Here is a 12,621-nt window from a genome sequence, read left to right as displayed (position 1 = left end):
CCAATTTAAAAAAAAAAAAGGGGGGGGATCCCAATTAAGGAAAAATCATGGTTTTCCTAACATGGAATTCCCAGCCAAGTGACTGCCTCATCCAACCATGGAGACCATGACACCCCTGCAGTTTGAAATGGATCCATGCATTTATTGTATTTCTATCCCAGCAGGTTTCTTCTTTGGCTTATAACTTGCCTTTCCACCCAGACATGGTGCTGCGTAATAGCAAAACCACACCTTAATTGAGAACTCAGCCCAGGACGGGTGGAAGGAGAGCAAGTTCGTGCTGGCGTGCCGGCCTGGGATTCCAGGGGTGGGGCTGCCATGGATCTGGCCATAGGCGGCTCAGTTCTTCTCACCCCCCCCGACCTTTGAAGTTCTCTCGACATAACCGAGCTCGTGCAGGTATGTAGCGTGCAAAATGCGCAACCGGCTAGCCAGCAAAGCGCAAGCACACCGCACAGGGGCAGAATTACCGATTGCCGTGTAAGCGAGTCGCCATCCTCCATTTTCTCCTGAGTTGTCACTGTGGAACAGGATCTGGACGCTGTTGCTACGGGTCTCGATACGGCCTGGAGATCGTTCTCCACAAAGAGGTCCAAACTCCTGAAGCCCAGCTTTGATCTGCCAGGGAGGGTGAGCAGAGGAACAGTACAGGGGCTGTTCCTTGTTTCTCTCCACCCACCCGTCCCTCTCTCCTCCTAGCCCCAGGATGTGGTCTGAAACGCACAAGACGGCCGACAGTGCCCAGAAGGGAAACCTCTACATTCCCAGGCGCAGCAAGGGGGTCGTGCCGCTGAGAAGATGGACACATTTACACTGGGCTGAGCTTCTGGGGTTGTCGTCCACTTTGCCGGTGGTACCCAGCTGGGCAACAGAGGAAAGGTGGTCTGGAAATGCATGGGGTGGAAAGCTATCGGACGATCTAAATGAGTGCGATTGAGGCAGGTGCAGGATGGGTGGGCCCCAGACCCTCCTGACTCAGACAAGGGATGCCGTGATCGTGTTCAGGAGAGGCTCGCTTGGTCCAAGCCCACGTTTCCTCGGAAAGGCCGGCTTGGAATGCTGGGGACCACGGATGTCCGTGAGAAGATCGCCCTGGTCAAATGCACGCCCTCCGTCTCCCAGCTCTGCCTGGCGACCCAAGCCTTTCCCGGTTGTCCCTGCTGGTAGAACACGGGCATGGGTGGGCCATAAGGCCCCAGAGAGGCCAAAATCGGTGCCACGTTGCCAGGCCTCCTTGTCTGGGGCTGCCCCAGCACAAGGCGCAAGGGCCGTCACGTCCGGGCTACTGGACGCTCCTATGAGTCACAGCAGTATCTCGCCTGCGGCCTCCCGGGCAGGACGATCTCTTTGGCATGACTGTGGCTCCCTGAGGTGTAGGGTGGCCACATGTCATCTTTTCAGAGGATGATCCTCTGTTTGCAGGCAACCTTTAGTGGAATGGCGTCTGGTTTAAAGGCAGACGGTAAAATCTAGAGCAAGTCCTTCTTAAGAGAGGCTGGTAGAGCGACAGTCTTTGCTCTCCTAGAACCATGGAATAGCAGAGTGGGGAGGGGCCATGAAGGCCATCCAGTCCACCCCCTGCTGGTGCTGCTCGACGTAGGTCTTACGCTGGATTTTGTCCCGTAAACCATAAGAAGGGAGAACAGAAGAGACTTACTCGGCACATCAAGGGCTAGCGCTCGGGCTCCCACACCCCTAGAGCACCATGTGCTGGTATTCATATTAGCAATTATAGTAATTATTTCTAAATGTGCATCATTGATTAAGAAGGTGCACGTCCACCTTCTATGCAGCCCTGTGCTCTCCTGGGTCCACTCTTTTGGGCAGTGCAGGGTCTTTGGGGCCGTGAGCCCGGCCACCCAGCCGAGCCTTGCTGGGCGAGAGCCTTTCTCTCTGAGGCTGAAGCGGGGGGTGCTCTCCTGGGCCTAACCGATGCCTTCTGCCCACAGGTCTCTCTGCAGGAGCTCAGCTCTGCGGCTCCGCTCCATTGGACTGAAATTTGGCCCGGGGTGAAGCGACGCCACACCCAAAAGGGCCACCAGGGCAGATTATCGTGAAGGCAGACATCTTGAGTGGGGCAGCCCTCAAAGTGACAAGGCGGTGCAGGCAGAGGGCCGAAGCTAAAATATTTGCTTCTGCCAGTGTGGGACACATGGATATGCTGGGGAAAGGTGCCAGGGTATTCTCACAGGAGGATAGCAGCTTCCCCACTCCCACTCGCTCCCGTCCCCATGCAACACGGGTAAGGTCCACCGACTCACCTTTATGTAGTCATACGGACAGGTGACCTCCGGGTGATCTTCAATGTCGAAGTTGTCCTCAAACTGCAGGGTAATAAAGAAGCCTTCTTCCAACTCGATGCGGTACAAGCAATCGGAGCTCTTTGGGTAGGAATGGGGAAAGTCCGGGCTGTTGATCACTCCATTCCTCTGAACAAAGAGGTTGTCGCTGCATTCCACTGTGACAAACACAAGGCAGGGACAGAGGACATTCTGGGGAAGTTGTGGCTGATGGGGTCACTCCACCCAGAATTAGGGAATGGGGCACATCCACCCATTCTGTTGTGCCCGTGGCCCAACGGCCAGAAATGAGGAGAAATGTTCTTTTCCAGATCTGGGCAGGCCTACGAATCTGCCGTCTGGAAACGAACGCTTCCGCTCATCTCTGGGCTTTCGGGAAGGCTGTGTGCCAGAGTCTGGCTGGTGCATGGGCAGAAAAGGGTACGGCCCACAGCGTTCAGGCAGCATTCCTGAAGCCTAGGGAAAGGCGGCGGAATGTTATTCTTGGAGAGGACGTTGCTCCACAGTGCTAGTCTGGGAGGAAAGAAATGCATCTCGCCGGTCGTGTTAGCAGCTGCTTCCGCTGGAACGGGGCCATATTGTACCGATCGCAAAGCTCCAAAGAACTGTCCTGGGGGCTTCTTTATCCCCAGCACTCACCGAAAGTGCAATTAAAACCCACGCAGACACCGTCTGGCCATGCAGTGGGCACATGGCCCCTTTTGCCGTGGGCGCTCCTCTGTTGGAAGGGCTGCTCTATCCAATTCTGGTTTAAAGAAGATTCTAAAAAGGACTTGCCCATCCAGGTGTAGCACCTGGGCAGCAGACCAGACAGGTAGGCACACAGCTCACCTGGTCACAGTCTTCCACGCTACGTTGAGATGCCCTGTATCGCTACTTTAAACTCGCGACTATTTGCCGGCTCTACCTCTGTACATAGGAATTAGCATATAACCGTTTTATGCAGATCGGCGCCCTCCTTTTTGCAAACGCTTTTCTTCTCTGTTTGGGCGGCTCATGTGTGGATGCCGCTCTTGGTTGTGCTCTCAGGCTTTTCATGCCTCGAACAGTCACTACGACAATCTCACACACGGCTCCCTCCGTCCCCAAGAACTAGAAGCCGTGGGTGAAGAAGAGGGTCGGAACCTCGGGTAGCTCAGAGCCCCGTAAAGTGACCGTTGTGCAAAGCCAAAGCTCATCCTTGGACCCGGGTTCAGATGCCTGCACAGCCTTGAGCCACTCAGGCTAACACCAAAGGGCTGTTTTTGCGAAGGGGGAAACGACTTCTCTTGCACAGTGATCGGGATGCTAGCCTGGTCCGTCCATGAAAAGCAAAAGTTCTTTACCTTAAAGCACCTGCAAGCTGAATAACTGAATGTCTTCAGATGCTGAGTCTGTCCCAGCTCCTAATGCATCTCTCTGCCAGCGTTTGCGCAAGGTGCAGCCAAGGTGGGGCCCAGAGCTCTGTGGCTCAGCGTGGCGTGTGGGACATGCTGCAGCGCATTCCCAGCATCTCCGCCCAGGCGCCACCGGAGACCTTGCAGGGCAGCTGCCCCTAACAGCAGGCTGGGTGGACTAGCCTGGCTGCACCTGAGGCTGCATCTTACGTGTCTTGGCAAGGCCCGTAGCTCAGTGGGGGAACCTATGCCTAAGGGGCCAGTGATGCCTAGCGGGTGGAGTGCTGGACTGGCACATGGGAGAGCCGAGTTCCAGTCCCCACTTGAGCATGAAACTGACTGGGTGACTCTGGGCCAGGCACTGACTCTTAGCCTAACCCACCTTGCAGGGCTTTTGGGAGGATCAAACAGAGAGGAGGAGGTCTCTGTGGACTGACTAAGGATCCTCGCTGGGACTGGTCTGCACAACTGGGAATGCTCCAGCCGCACAGGCTGGTCTGCCGGGGGCCCAGCCCCACGTCTGGCCATCCTGGGCACACCCCTGCCAGCAGAACCGGAGGTTTTTACGACAGCGCTGGGCTGGGCAAGTCCTTAGCTGCTCTAGCTGAGGCTGAGCGAACTGGAGGCTAGTGCTGCACCGACAGAGGCTTCTGAGCGGCCCTCCCGTGAGGGGCAGCACGGCCGTACCTTTGCAAGTCCTGTTGTCCGAGTGGAGGATGTAGCCGAACCGGCAGGAGCAGTAGTACCCCCCGATGTAGTTGTGGCAGTGATGGTCGCAGGCCAGCTCTTCGTCACTCTTCTCCAAGCACTCGTCCACGTCTGCCAGGAGACAGGAGAGAGGAACACGCGCGTGAACTGGTGGGCCAGATGCAGCTCCCCCGCAGGCCACATCCAGTACGTGGGCCGACGTTCCCCATGCCTGTTGCAAGCAACTCTCCTTCCCGGTCGCCACAAGATGCAGCACCAATTTGGATGGCTTCACAAGAGGATGGGGCAAATCCGTAAAGGAGAAGATGCTACTGCTCCCAAGGGAGATATGGTACCTCCTGTATCAGAGGCAATGCACTTGTGGCTGGGGAACATGGTTTAGTGGGTGCTGTTGCACTTGTGTCCTGCTTGCAGGTTTTCCAAGGCAGCTTTGGGCCACTGGGCCGAGAAGATGCTGGGCTGGATGGACCTCGACCCGATCCAGCCGGGCTCTTCTGATGTTCTTCTGCTTCCTCTCCCAGTTTGACATAGTGGCCACCACACGCGTTACAGCTCTTGGGATCTCAAGGCTGGGCTGACTGAGCAGCGTTGGTTGCAGGAGGCCTCCAAGGCTGCTCAGGAGCTTTGGCCAAGGATGAACCAAGGCCTGGTGATTTGGGGAAGGGAGCCACTGGGCCCAGGGTATGGGCTAAAGGCACACGAGGCCTCCACCATCTTGAAGCTGAGCAGGTCTGGGGCGGCCTGAGCTTGGAGGGGAGACCAGCTGGGAATCACAAGCAGCTGCCTTGGGTGCCACAATGGGAGAAAGGTGGAATATACATATAATAAATGCACAAAGCATTGGTGTTCCAGCATTTGCAGAGACTTCCTAACGGATTGTAAGCATAGATCTGGGCTAATGCATGGATCTATGAAGTTAATTGATCTCTCATTTACGGCAGCATTTCCCACAATGGGGAAAAAGCTCTCCTTGGTGCTGATGAAGCACACACAGCGAAATAACAATAATGCCGTTGTTAACAGATGTGACAACACTTCAGCGCGAAAGGCGGTGTTGAAAATATCACAATACTATGAGCGCCAGAATCACAGGAAGTGAACTGGGAAAAAGAAGACTCGTTGAATGCAGGCCGAAGGAAAGCAAAGAAAGGAGTCACCCAAGCTTGTGCGCCCCGGGTGTGTTTGTGTAGCACTTGTGCGATTCGTGGCCAGCAGGGATGGTGGTGGGGAAGCCAACGCACCTGGAGCGCACAAGGGTGCCTTGCCTGCGCTGATGGAGAGCGCGTTTTCGGCAGCCCGGCTCTTACATACCCACTGCGGCGAAATGGGCATCAAACCCCGTGAAGCGTTCCTCATTGGAGAAGTCTGATTTAAAGGTGACGCTCATGTACGAACTGGGGGACACGATGGGCTGCTGCCCCGGCGTCAGCTCTGTGTCGGTGGTCTCCCTTCCACAGAAAGTAGCCATGACCTGGTCTTCAGACTCGACCTGTGGGCGGTGGAAGAGAGACACCCATCACCCCGAAGCTGGCGGGATCACCTTGCTTCTTGGTCAGCTGCTGTGGGAGCTGCCCAGGTGAGGACTCCTGGCTGAGACCAGGTCACGGAGTCAAACAGGGTGACTCTGGGCCCGTCACAGACTCTCAGCCCAGCCTCCCTCACAGGGCTGTTGTTGTGGCCACACACTCACTGGGCGACACTGGGCTGGTCATGGACTCAGCCAGAGCTACTTCCCAGGGTTGCGGTGAGGACAAAATGGAAAGGAGAGATCTGCATTTGGAAGCAAATCCCTGATAAAATGACTTGCATTTTTATTGTATTTGTATGCGCTTCTGCAAACCACCCTGAGAGCTTTAGCTACCGTGCAGTACAGAAATAAATATATAAAGAGATACTCTGAGCATGTGCAGCTGTGCATTTTCAGCTCGCACCAAAATAAGCGTCGGAAGGACCACCTCCTGCCGCTCGCGGGGTGGTCCTTGCGGCCTGGCCCGGACTCCCCCACTGCCCCCTTGTCCCGTGAGAAGCACCACCGGAGGGGCTGCCACGTGGTGCTGCTGCGTGCCGAGACTGGGCACGTGCCTGCTCTCCCCAGGCCCCTTTAGCGGCCGCCCCGCACTGCAGAGACGCCCTCCTGGGGCTGCTTCTCCCCGTTTGATCCTTGCAGCCTTGGGACTTGCAAAGCGCTTCCCTGGGCTGACGGTTCCGTGTTCTTCCTCTCTCAGATTTCAGTGAATCAGTTCCCATCTTTTTCACATTTGCTGCTTTTGATAACTTGGTATTTGCTCTTTGAAACTGAGTTTGGTTGCTCATTCTTTTTTGAAAGTGGATTCAAGTAGAAATTGGATTCGATTGTGTTTTGTTTCGTAACTGCGCATGTTGCCCTGAAAGCTGCCCTCGTAATTATATTAATGAATAATCCAGAGTCGGACTGTTTCCACCTTGCTTCTTGCATGGCTGAGTGTCCACAGGACTGTTTACAAAACTGATAAGGGCTTTCTCTGACCGGCAGTTTCGAGCAGAAATCAGACAGAAAATGTGTTTGCATCAGATTGTGATAATTTGGTCATGAGAAAGGAGGAAGAACGGGGCAGGGGGCCACACTGGCCCTGCCAGAAGGTTCGGAAGACCTTCTGCACTGGGAAGAAAACCCTGAGTAAGAAGAGTGGGGCGTGGGCAGAATTCGCACTATTAAATGCTGCTGGGCAGTTCACAACAATCCATAAAACTTGGCAATAAAGTACAATAAAATATCAAATATAAAACATTAAAACAGCAAGATGTTATCAATAGCCAAAACAACAAAGAAAGACTAGATGACACATGGGGTGGGTACTCCCCCTTAGCCCCCCCGGGAGTCCAAAAAGTTCACCCACCATGCACCCCAAACCGCAACCACCAGAAAGCGGAGCTGAATGAAAAACTAATCCACAAGGCTTGAAATGCTGATCTGAGAAAAGCCGGGCAGAACAGAGAGATTCTGGCTTGGCACTGACAAGACGGCAAAGCAGGCATTGGGCCTGTGGACGGTTACACACTGCCAAAGAGGGAACGGGAAAATCACTGCTAAAACCGAGGGCCAGACAGCCAGTTAGGAGACATTTGCATATGCAATCTGCAGGTGCAGGTTTAGAAATGATATATGGCGTTTAAGCAGAAATATAGGACACCCCACCATGGTGGAGCAGACCGATTAGGAGGCCGGTGAGCCTGCTTAGTCAGCTCTCCGGGTCCACAGGAATCCTTTGCGCAGAGGACACCCCCCGCCCGATGCCTGAACAGAGGACTGTCGTCTGTGGAGGGGAGGAGGTTGCTGCAGAGTCTGGCCTTCCTTCCAGACTTCTGACTGTGAGGGCTCATGGGCTTTGGTGGCCCACCGAAGATGACCCAAGAGTGTGGGCCGCTGCGTACCCCACGGAGAAGGTGTGCTGAAGCGTGTGTCATTTGCAGACGACACGCCCAGCAGAGTAGGGCTCAAGTGAGACAAGGAAAGATAACTTCCTGCAAAGCCAAGCCAAGCCAAGCCCTGCCGGGCTCCGTTGAGCCCACATGCTGTCCCTGCAGGAAATCCACAAGGCACATGAGCGTAACGCCCCTTTCCCCCAGGAACGGTTGCACCTAGGATAGTGCCTCTGATACTGGAGGCAGCATGTGGTCATGAGGACTAGCAACCAGGCTAGCCTTCCCCTCCGTGAATCAGTCAATCCTCCTTTCAAATGCGTGCCCATCCATCCCCATTGCTCAGCAACCCACTTCATGGGACGCCCCGGGTTCTCATATGCACAAGCTGAGATTTCCTTGCAGCCCCGTCCACTGGCTTCCACGGAGCTGCATTTGCTGCCCGGGCTCCCAGTTTGGAGAGCGCGGCCTGCCTGTCTTGTGAACGCACTTGCAACGGCCGCTTGGCCATGCCAGGCTCCCCCACACGCCCTGCATGGATAAATTAAGTGCTAGGACATTTATGTGTTGTCAGACTGCTGGGGCAGCAGCTCCTGCTCTTTCCCCAATTCCTTACGCAAGTCCAGCCTCGCTTGCAGACACCGTGCGGAGGCAGGAAGAGCCTTCATTTGTGCTGGTTTGCAGGCCACAGCAGAAGGGGAAGAAATATATGTTCCACATTAGCCGGGCTACAATACTTCTTTCATACAACAGCTCTCGCTCTTAAAGGGCTGCCAGCCGCCTCAAATCCTTGGGATGAAGCAGCCCCATACCCCAACTAATAAAACACAGCAAGGCCCTGCAGTTTCCTGGAAGGAAATGAACCTTCCTGGGTAATTTAGGCAGCAGCCAGTCCCATGTGGTTGATCCGGGGCAGAGCGGTTCAGGGAACAGACCCACTTTGAATGGTGCCAAGTCTGCAGTCTTCCAAGGCGCCCACCACACCCTGCGCAAACCATCTCCCCCCCCCCCCCCCCCGTCTTGCCACGGATCTGGAAAAGAGAGACCCAGGCCTGCTGTGGCATCGATGGAGAACTCTTACGCAGCCACGCGAGACTTTCCATCAGGTTGTCTTAATTATTTCTGCTTAGGAGCAGCTGATGACAGAGTTGCTCGGGATGCAGGAATAATACTTTCCATCAAGTTAGATTATTATCTTTAAAAATAGCTGCATGGTGAAGCGAGACGGAAGCTCATGCAATCGTTGAGAAAGACAATTCTGAGAGATGCGTTATTATCTGGGAGGGGACGGAGCGCAGAGGCTTTGCAGTTCAAAAGCCAGATTGTGGCTTCTCCGCTCAGAAGCTTGAATGTGGCGTCTCGGGCTTGGGTCGCAGTCCAGCCATGCCGTGGCCACTGAATTTCAGCGGGTTCCCTGATCTCTCTGCTTCAGTCCCCAGTCCTTTGGCCTTTGGCGCATCACAGGAACATGGCCCCTGAAAACCATTCAGCAGCTGATTCATTTTATTTTTCACCACCCAATCTCGAAGGAGCTCAGGAAAGCAAGCCCGTTTCCCTGCATATTATCCTCACAGCAACCCTGTGAGGGAGGTCAAGCTCACTGCCTGCTCCCAGGCCCCCCATTCAGCAGCATGGCTGCATGGGGATTTGAACCCGGGTCTCCCTGGCAGGGTCTAATCACTGCTTTCCATGATTCCCAATTGCAACTTCCCTTCCCTGTTTCCTGCCACAGCAAATTCAGTCACTTTTTGTGTGTACCAGGCTTGGATTTCCTCCTTCAAATGCACATAAATAGCACACTGGATTCTGCAGATCTCCTTCACAACCTTAAAAAAAGTGTGAGAAGATGAGCTCTTCTAAGCAAAGATAGTTTGTGTTTTCATTTAAAGGGCGCTGGGCTTACTCTCCCTCCGGGCGCACTCCAAATGTTCACGTCAGCCCACAAATGCTGTCATTTTTGCAGCGTTCCCGCCTGCTGCCGCCTGTGTTCCATTCCATCGTCAGATGCATGAAATGTCATGCCAAAAGACATTTGAGCAGAAATAAAACAGGCATTAGAGGCCGTCTCCACGCTCTTTGAGAAAACAACGAGGTCGGATCTCGCCTCTGGCCAGGGCCGCTCCTCCCACGAGGCAGGGCGATTCCCCCACTTCAGGCGTCAGCGCAGAAGGGGTGGCCAGCGGCACCTTTCCTCCCTGCGAGCGTGGGTGGCTGCCCGCCCGGCAGGGGCACTTCAGTGGGGGCTCCCGCTGGTGACAGGCAGCGCCGCTCTCCCCGCAGGCGTCTGCAGCAGCGGGGCCCGCGTGGTCATGCAGCAGGACTGGGCACTCTGCAAGGCTTCTGGGACGCCCCCCTGCCCTGCTCCGCTTGGGGACGGCTGCTCGGTGCTCCTCCGTCTGCGCTTGCCCCCCGCTGCCTCCTGCCCCCGCCTGCAGCCTGCCCTTCTGCGCTCGCCCTGGCCTGGCCTTGCTCTTGGCCCTGCTTGTTTGTGCTGGTATCAGGCCCCAATCTGCCTCTGGACCTGGCGTTCGGCACTGGTTCTGCCGCACCGTGTTGGCATCAAATCCTCCCAACCTCTCCCAACCTCTGAGCTGCACGCTTGGTCCATTTCTGGCCCTCGCGCATCCTGGTTCTGCCTTTGCTTCTGGACCTGCCATGCCTTGCTGGGTGTCCAACCCTTGCTTCCTCCTGACTTCCCTTCAGTCTCCGGCCCCTCAGCATCCCCAGTATCCTCCATCACCCCTGGGCCTGGTGTTCCAGCTGTGGACACCAGCTGTCCATGCCCTGGGCCTGCCATGGGCAGTCCTGGGATTTTTCTGTAGCTTTTAAAATCATTTCTGTTATTTTATCGCTGCTATAAATGTTTATTAATTGCATATTTTCATTTTGCCTTTTAATACTTTGACTTGTAAACCGCTTAAAGAGTTTGTCAGCTCAAGTGGTATACAAGTTTTTTAAATAAATGGGATGGGATTTATAGCTTGGAGTGCACTAGGCTGGGAAAGGTTGCCTGAGACCGCTGGCAATGCTGGTTAGGTATATGGGACTTGTAGCCCCACACATTTGAATGACACCAGGTTCCCTAGTTTGTTGCATAGGTAAACCCATGTGGATAGCTTTGAAAAACCATCAAGGAAGGTGCCGTTGGTGCTCCAAGAAGGGGCATTGAAATGGCAAATGCAGTTCAATGTAAGCGAACGTAAATTGAGGGACATTGCTGCCAAAACTTCACATATGTGCTGATGGAATCTGAAAAAGGGGTGATGCCCAGAAAGATCCTGGGCTGGCGGCAGACAACGGGACGAAAATGTTGGGTGCTGCTTGTCGCTTGAAAGGCAAACTTTGTATGATGCAAAATTAAAAGAGGCACTGGGAGTAAAACTCTGAATGGCATGCAGTCCTTACACAAATCCATGGTGTGGGGCGCTTGGAATACTGTGTTCAGTTCTGATCACTACATGGAAAAATGATCATGGTAGAACTGGAAAAAGTGCAGAAAAGAGTAATTAAAATAACCAAGAGACTGCAGCGATTCCTGCTTGGAAAAGCTTAAGAACAGCTGAGACCGCTCAGTCTAGAAAGAACAAATAAGGGGAGACATGACAGAGGTGTGCAAAATTCTGCATGATGTGGAGAAAAGGAGAGACGGAGGCATTTTGCCTCCCTTCTCACAAAATATTGGAACCCAGTTGGGTTATCCCAAGAAGTGGAACAGCAGGAGGTTCAAGGCAAGCGAATAGAAGGACTTCTACACACAGTGTGGCCACGGAATTCATTGCCACAAGAAGGTGATAGCTACCAGTTTGGACGGCCATAAAAGGATCATCTTTTTAAGATGGCTGAACAGTCTTATGGCTTAATGGTCCTGTGCTACCTCCAGCATTGGAGGCAGTATTCCTATGCACAGCAAGTGCTGGGGAAGATGGGTAGGAGGGTCCCGTTGCCTGCGGGATCCCGTGGGCAGTTGCTCGGCCCCTTGTGACCCTAATTCTGGACTACTGGGCCACGGGTCCGACCTGGCAGGGCCGTGATGTTCTTACTGCGAGGCCGAAGGGGCCGGCCCCTTTGCGGAGCTCCAGATGGTTTGGCCCATGTCTCCCGTGTGCCCCAGAGAGCACAGTCAATGGGCAGGGATAGCGGGTGGCAGAAAGCTGCTTCGCCTGTAATTCCTTAGAAAGCAATAAGGTAAGGGGAAAAATACCCGGAAGAGATGCTCAGCCAATGTGTCATATTAACGGCGCTTCAGATTCCCTCCCAATTCCTGTGCAGTGTGTGAAGGACTGTGGAGCGGCGCGGATGAGAGCGAGTCCATGTTCGGGCAGAGGGAACGGGACGCCTCTCTTGCTACATGCCAAAGTCTTGCCGAGGCTCAAAGTCTGATTTCGCAACTGCTCCCTAACCTTTAGCGAGTCCAGCCAGAGGGTGGTGCAACCGTCTCGATTTCCTGCTCCCAGCTCTTCCCTGAAATGTTTTTGGTAAAGCCGTCGGAAGGGCATGCAAATTGCTTCTCCGGACCAGAGCAAGGTCCGTCTCATCCCAGCCTAAGTGGACGATGATTGGCCAGATGGGGAGAATGGAGAAGCAGAGGAATGTTGCAAATGAAGGACAAAAGATGAGACGGACATGGGAAAATCAAGTTAGCATGGCCTGCCCAGAGCAAACGCTAGCCGGTGACCTTCACCACTGGGGGCGGAGGTAGGGGCTGCCCATGAGCAACGTTGCATTCAAAACATAATTGAGTTTAGCTATTACTTTGCGCTCCTGTAAGGCTGCCAACATTTGGAGTGAAGGGCTTCTGAATAGGGGCAGTGGGTGGTGCTGATCCTTCAAGGGGGGGG

The 12,621-nt window shown here is 54.3% G+C and overlaps 1 protein-coding gene across 3 annotated transcripts in view; it reads right to left on the bottom strand.

Annotated features, from left to right (window-relative positions):
* MASP1 (MBL associated serine protease 1) overlaps nt 1-12,621 on the bottom strand; it is a 70,755-nt gene that overhangs the window by 31,880 nt on the left and 26,254 nt on the right. For all 3 annotated transcript variants that reach the window (XM_044456242.1, XM_044456241.1, XM_044456243.1), the window contains exons 4-7: nt 5,696-5,873; nt 4,364-4,495; nt 2,262-2,458; nt 471-618 (exon numbers count right to left, since the gene is read on the bottom strand). In XM_044456242.1, coding sequence (XP_044312177.1) covers nt 471-618; nt 2,262-2,458; nt 4,364-4,495; nt 5,696-5,873 — 655 coding nt within the window. The remainder of the gene's footprint in view (nt 1-470; nt 619-2,261; nt 2,459-4,363; nt 4,496-5,695; nt 5,874-12,621) is intronic.

This window comes from Varanus komodoensis, unplaced genomic scaffold (genome assembly GCF_004798865.1).
Source record: "Varanus komodoensis strain SLA01 unplaced genomic scaffold, ASM479886v1 scaffold82, whole genome shotgun sequence".
NCBI lineage: Eukaryota > Metazoa > Chordata > Lepidosauria > Squamata > Varanidae > Varanus > Varanus komodoensis.
Note: the sequence above shows the minus strand (reverse complement) of the source record. Positions and strands in the feature narration are given on the sequence as shown.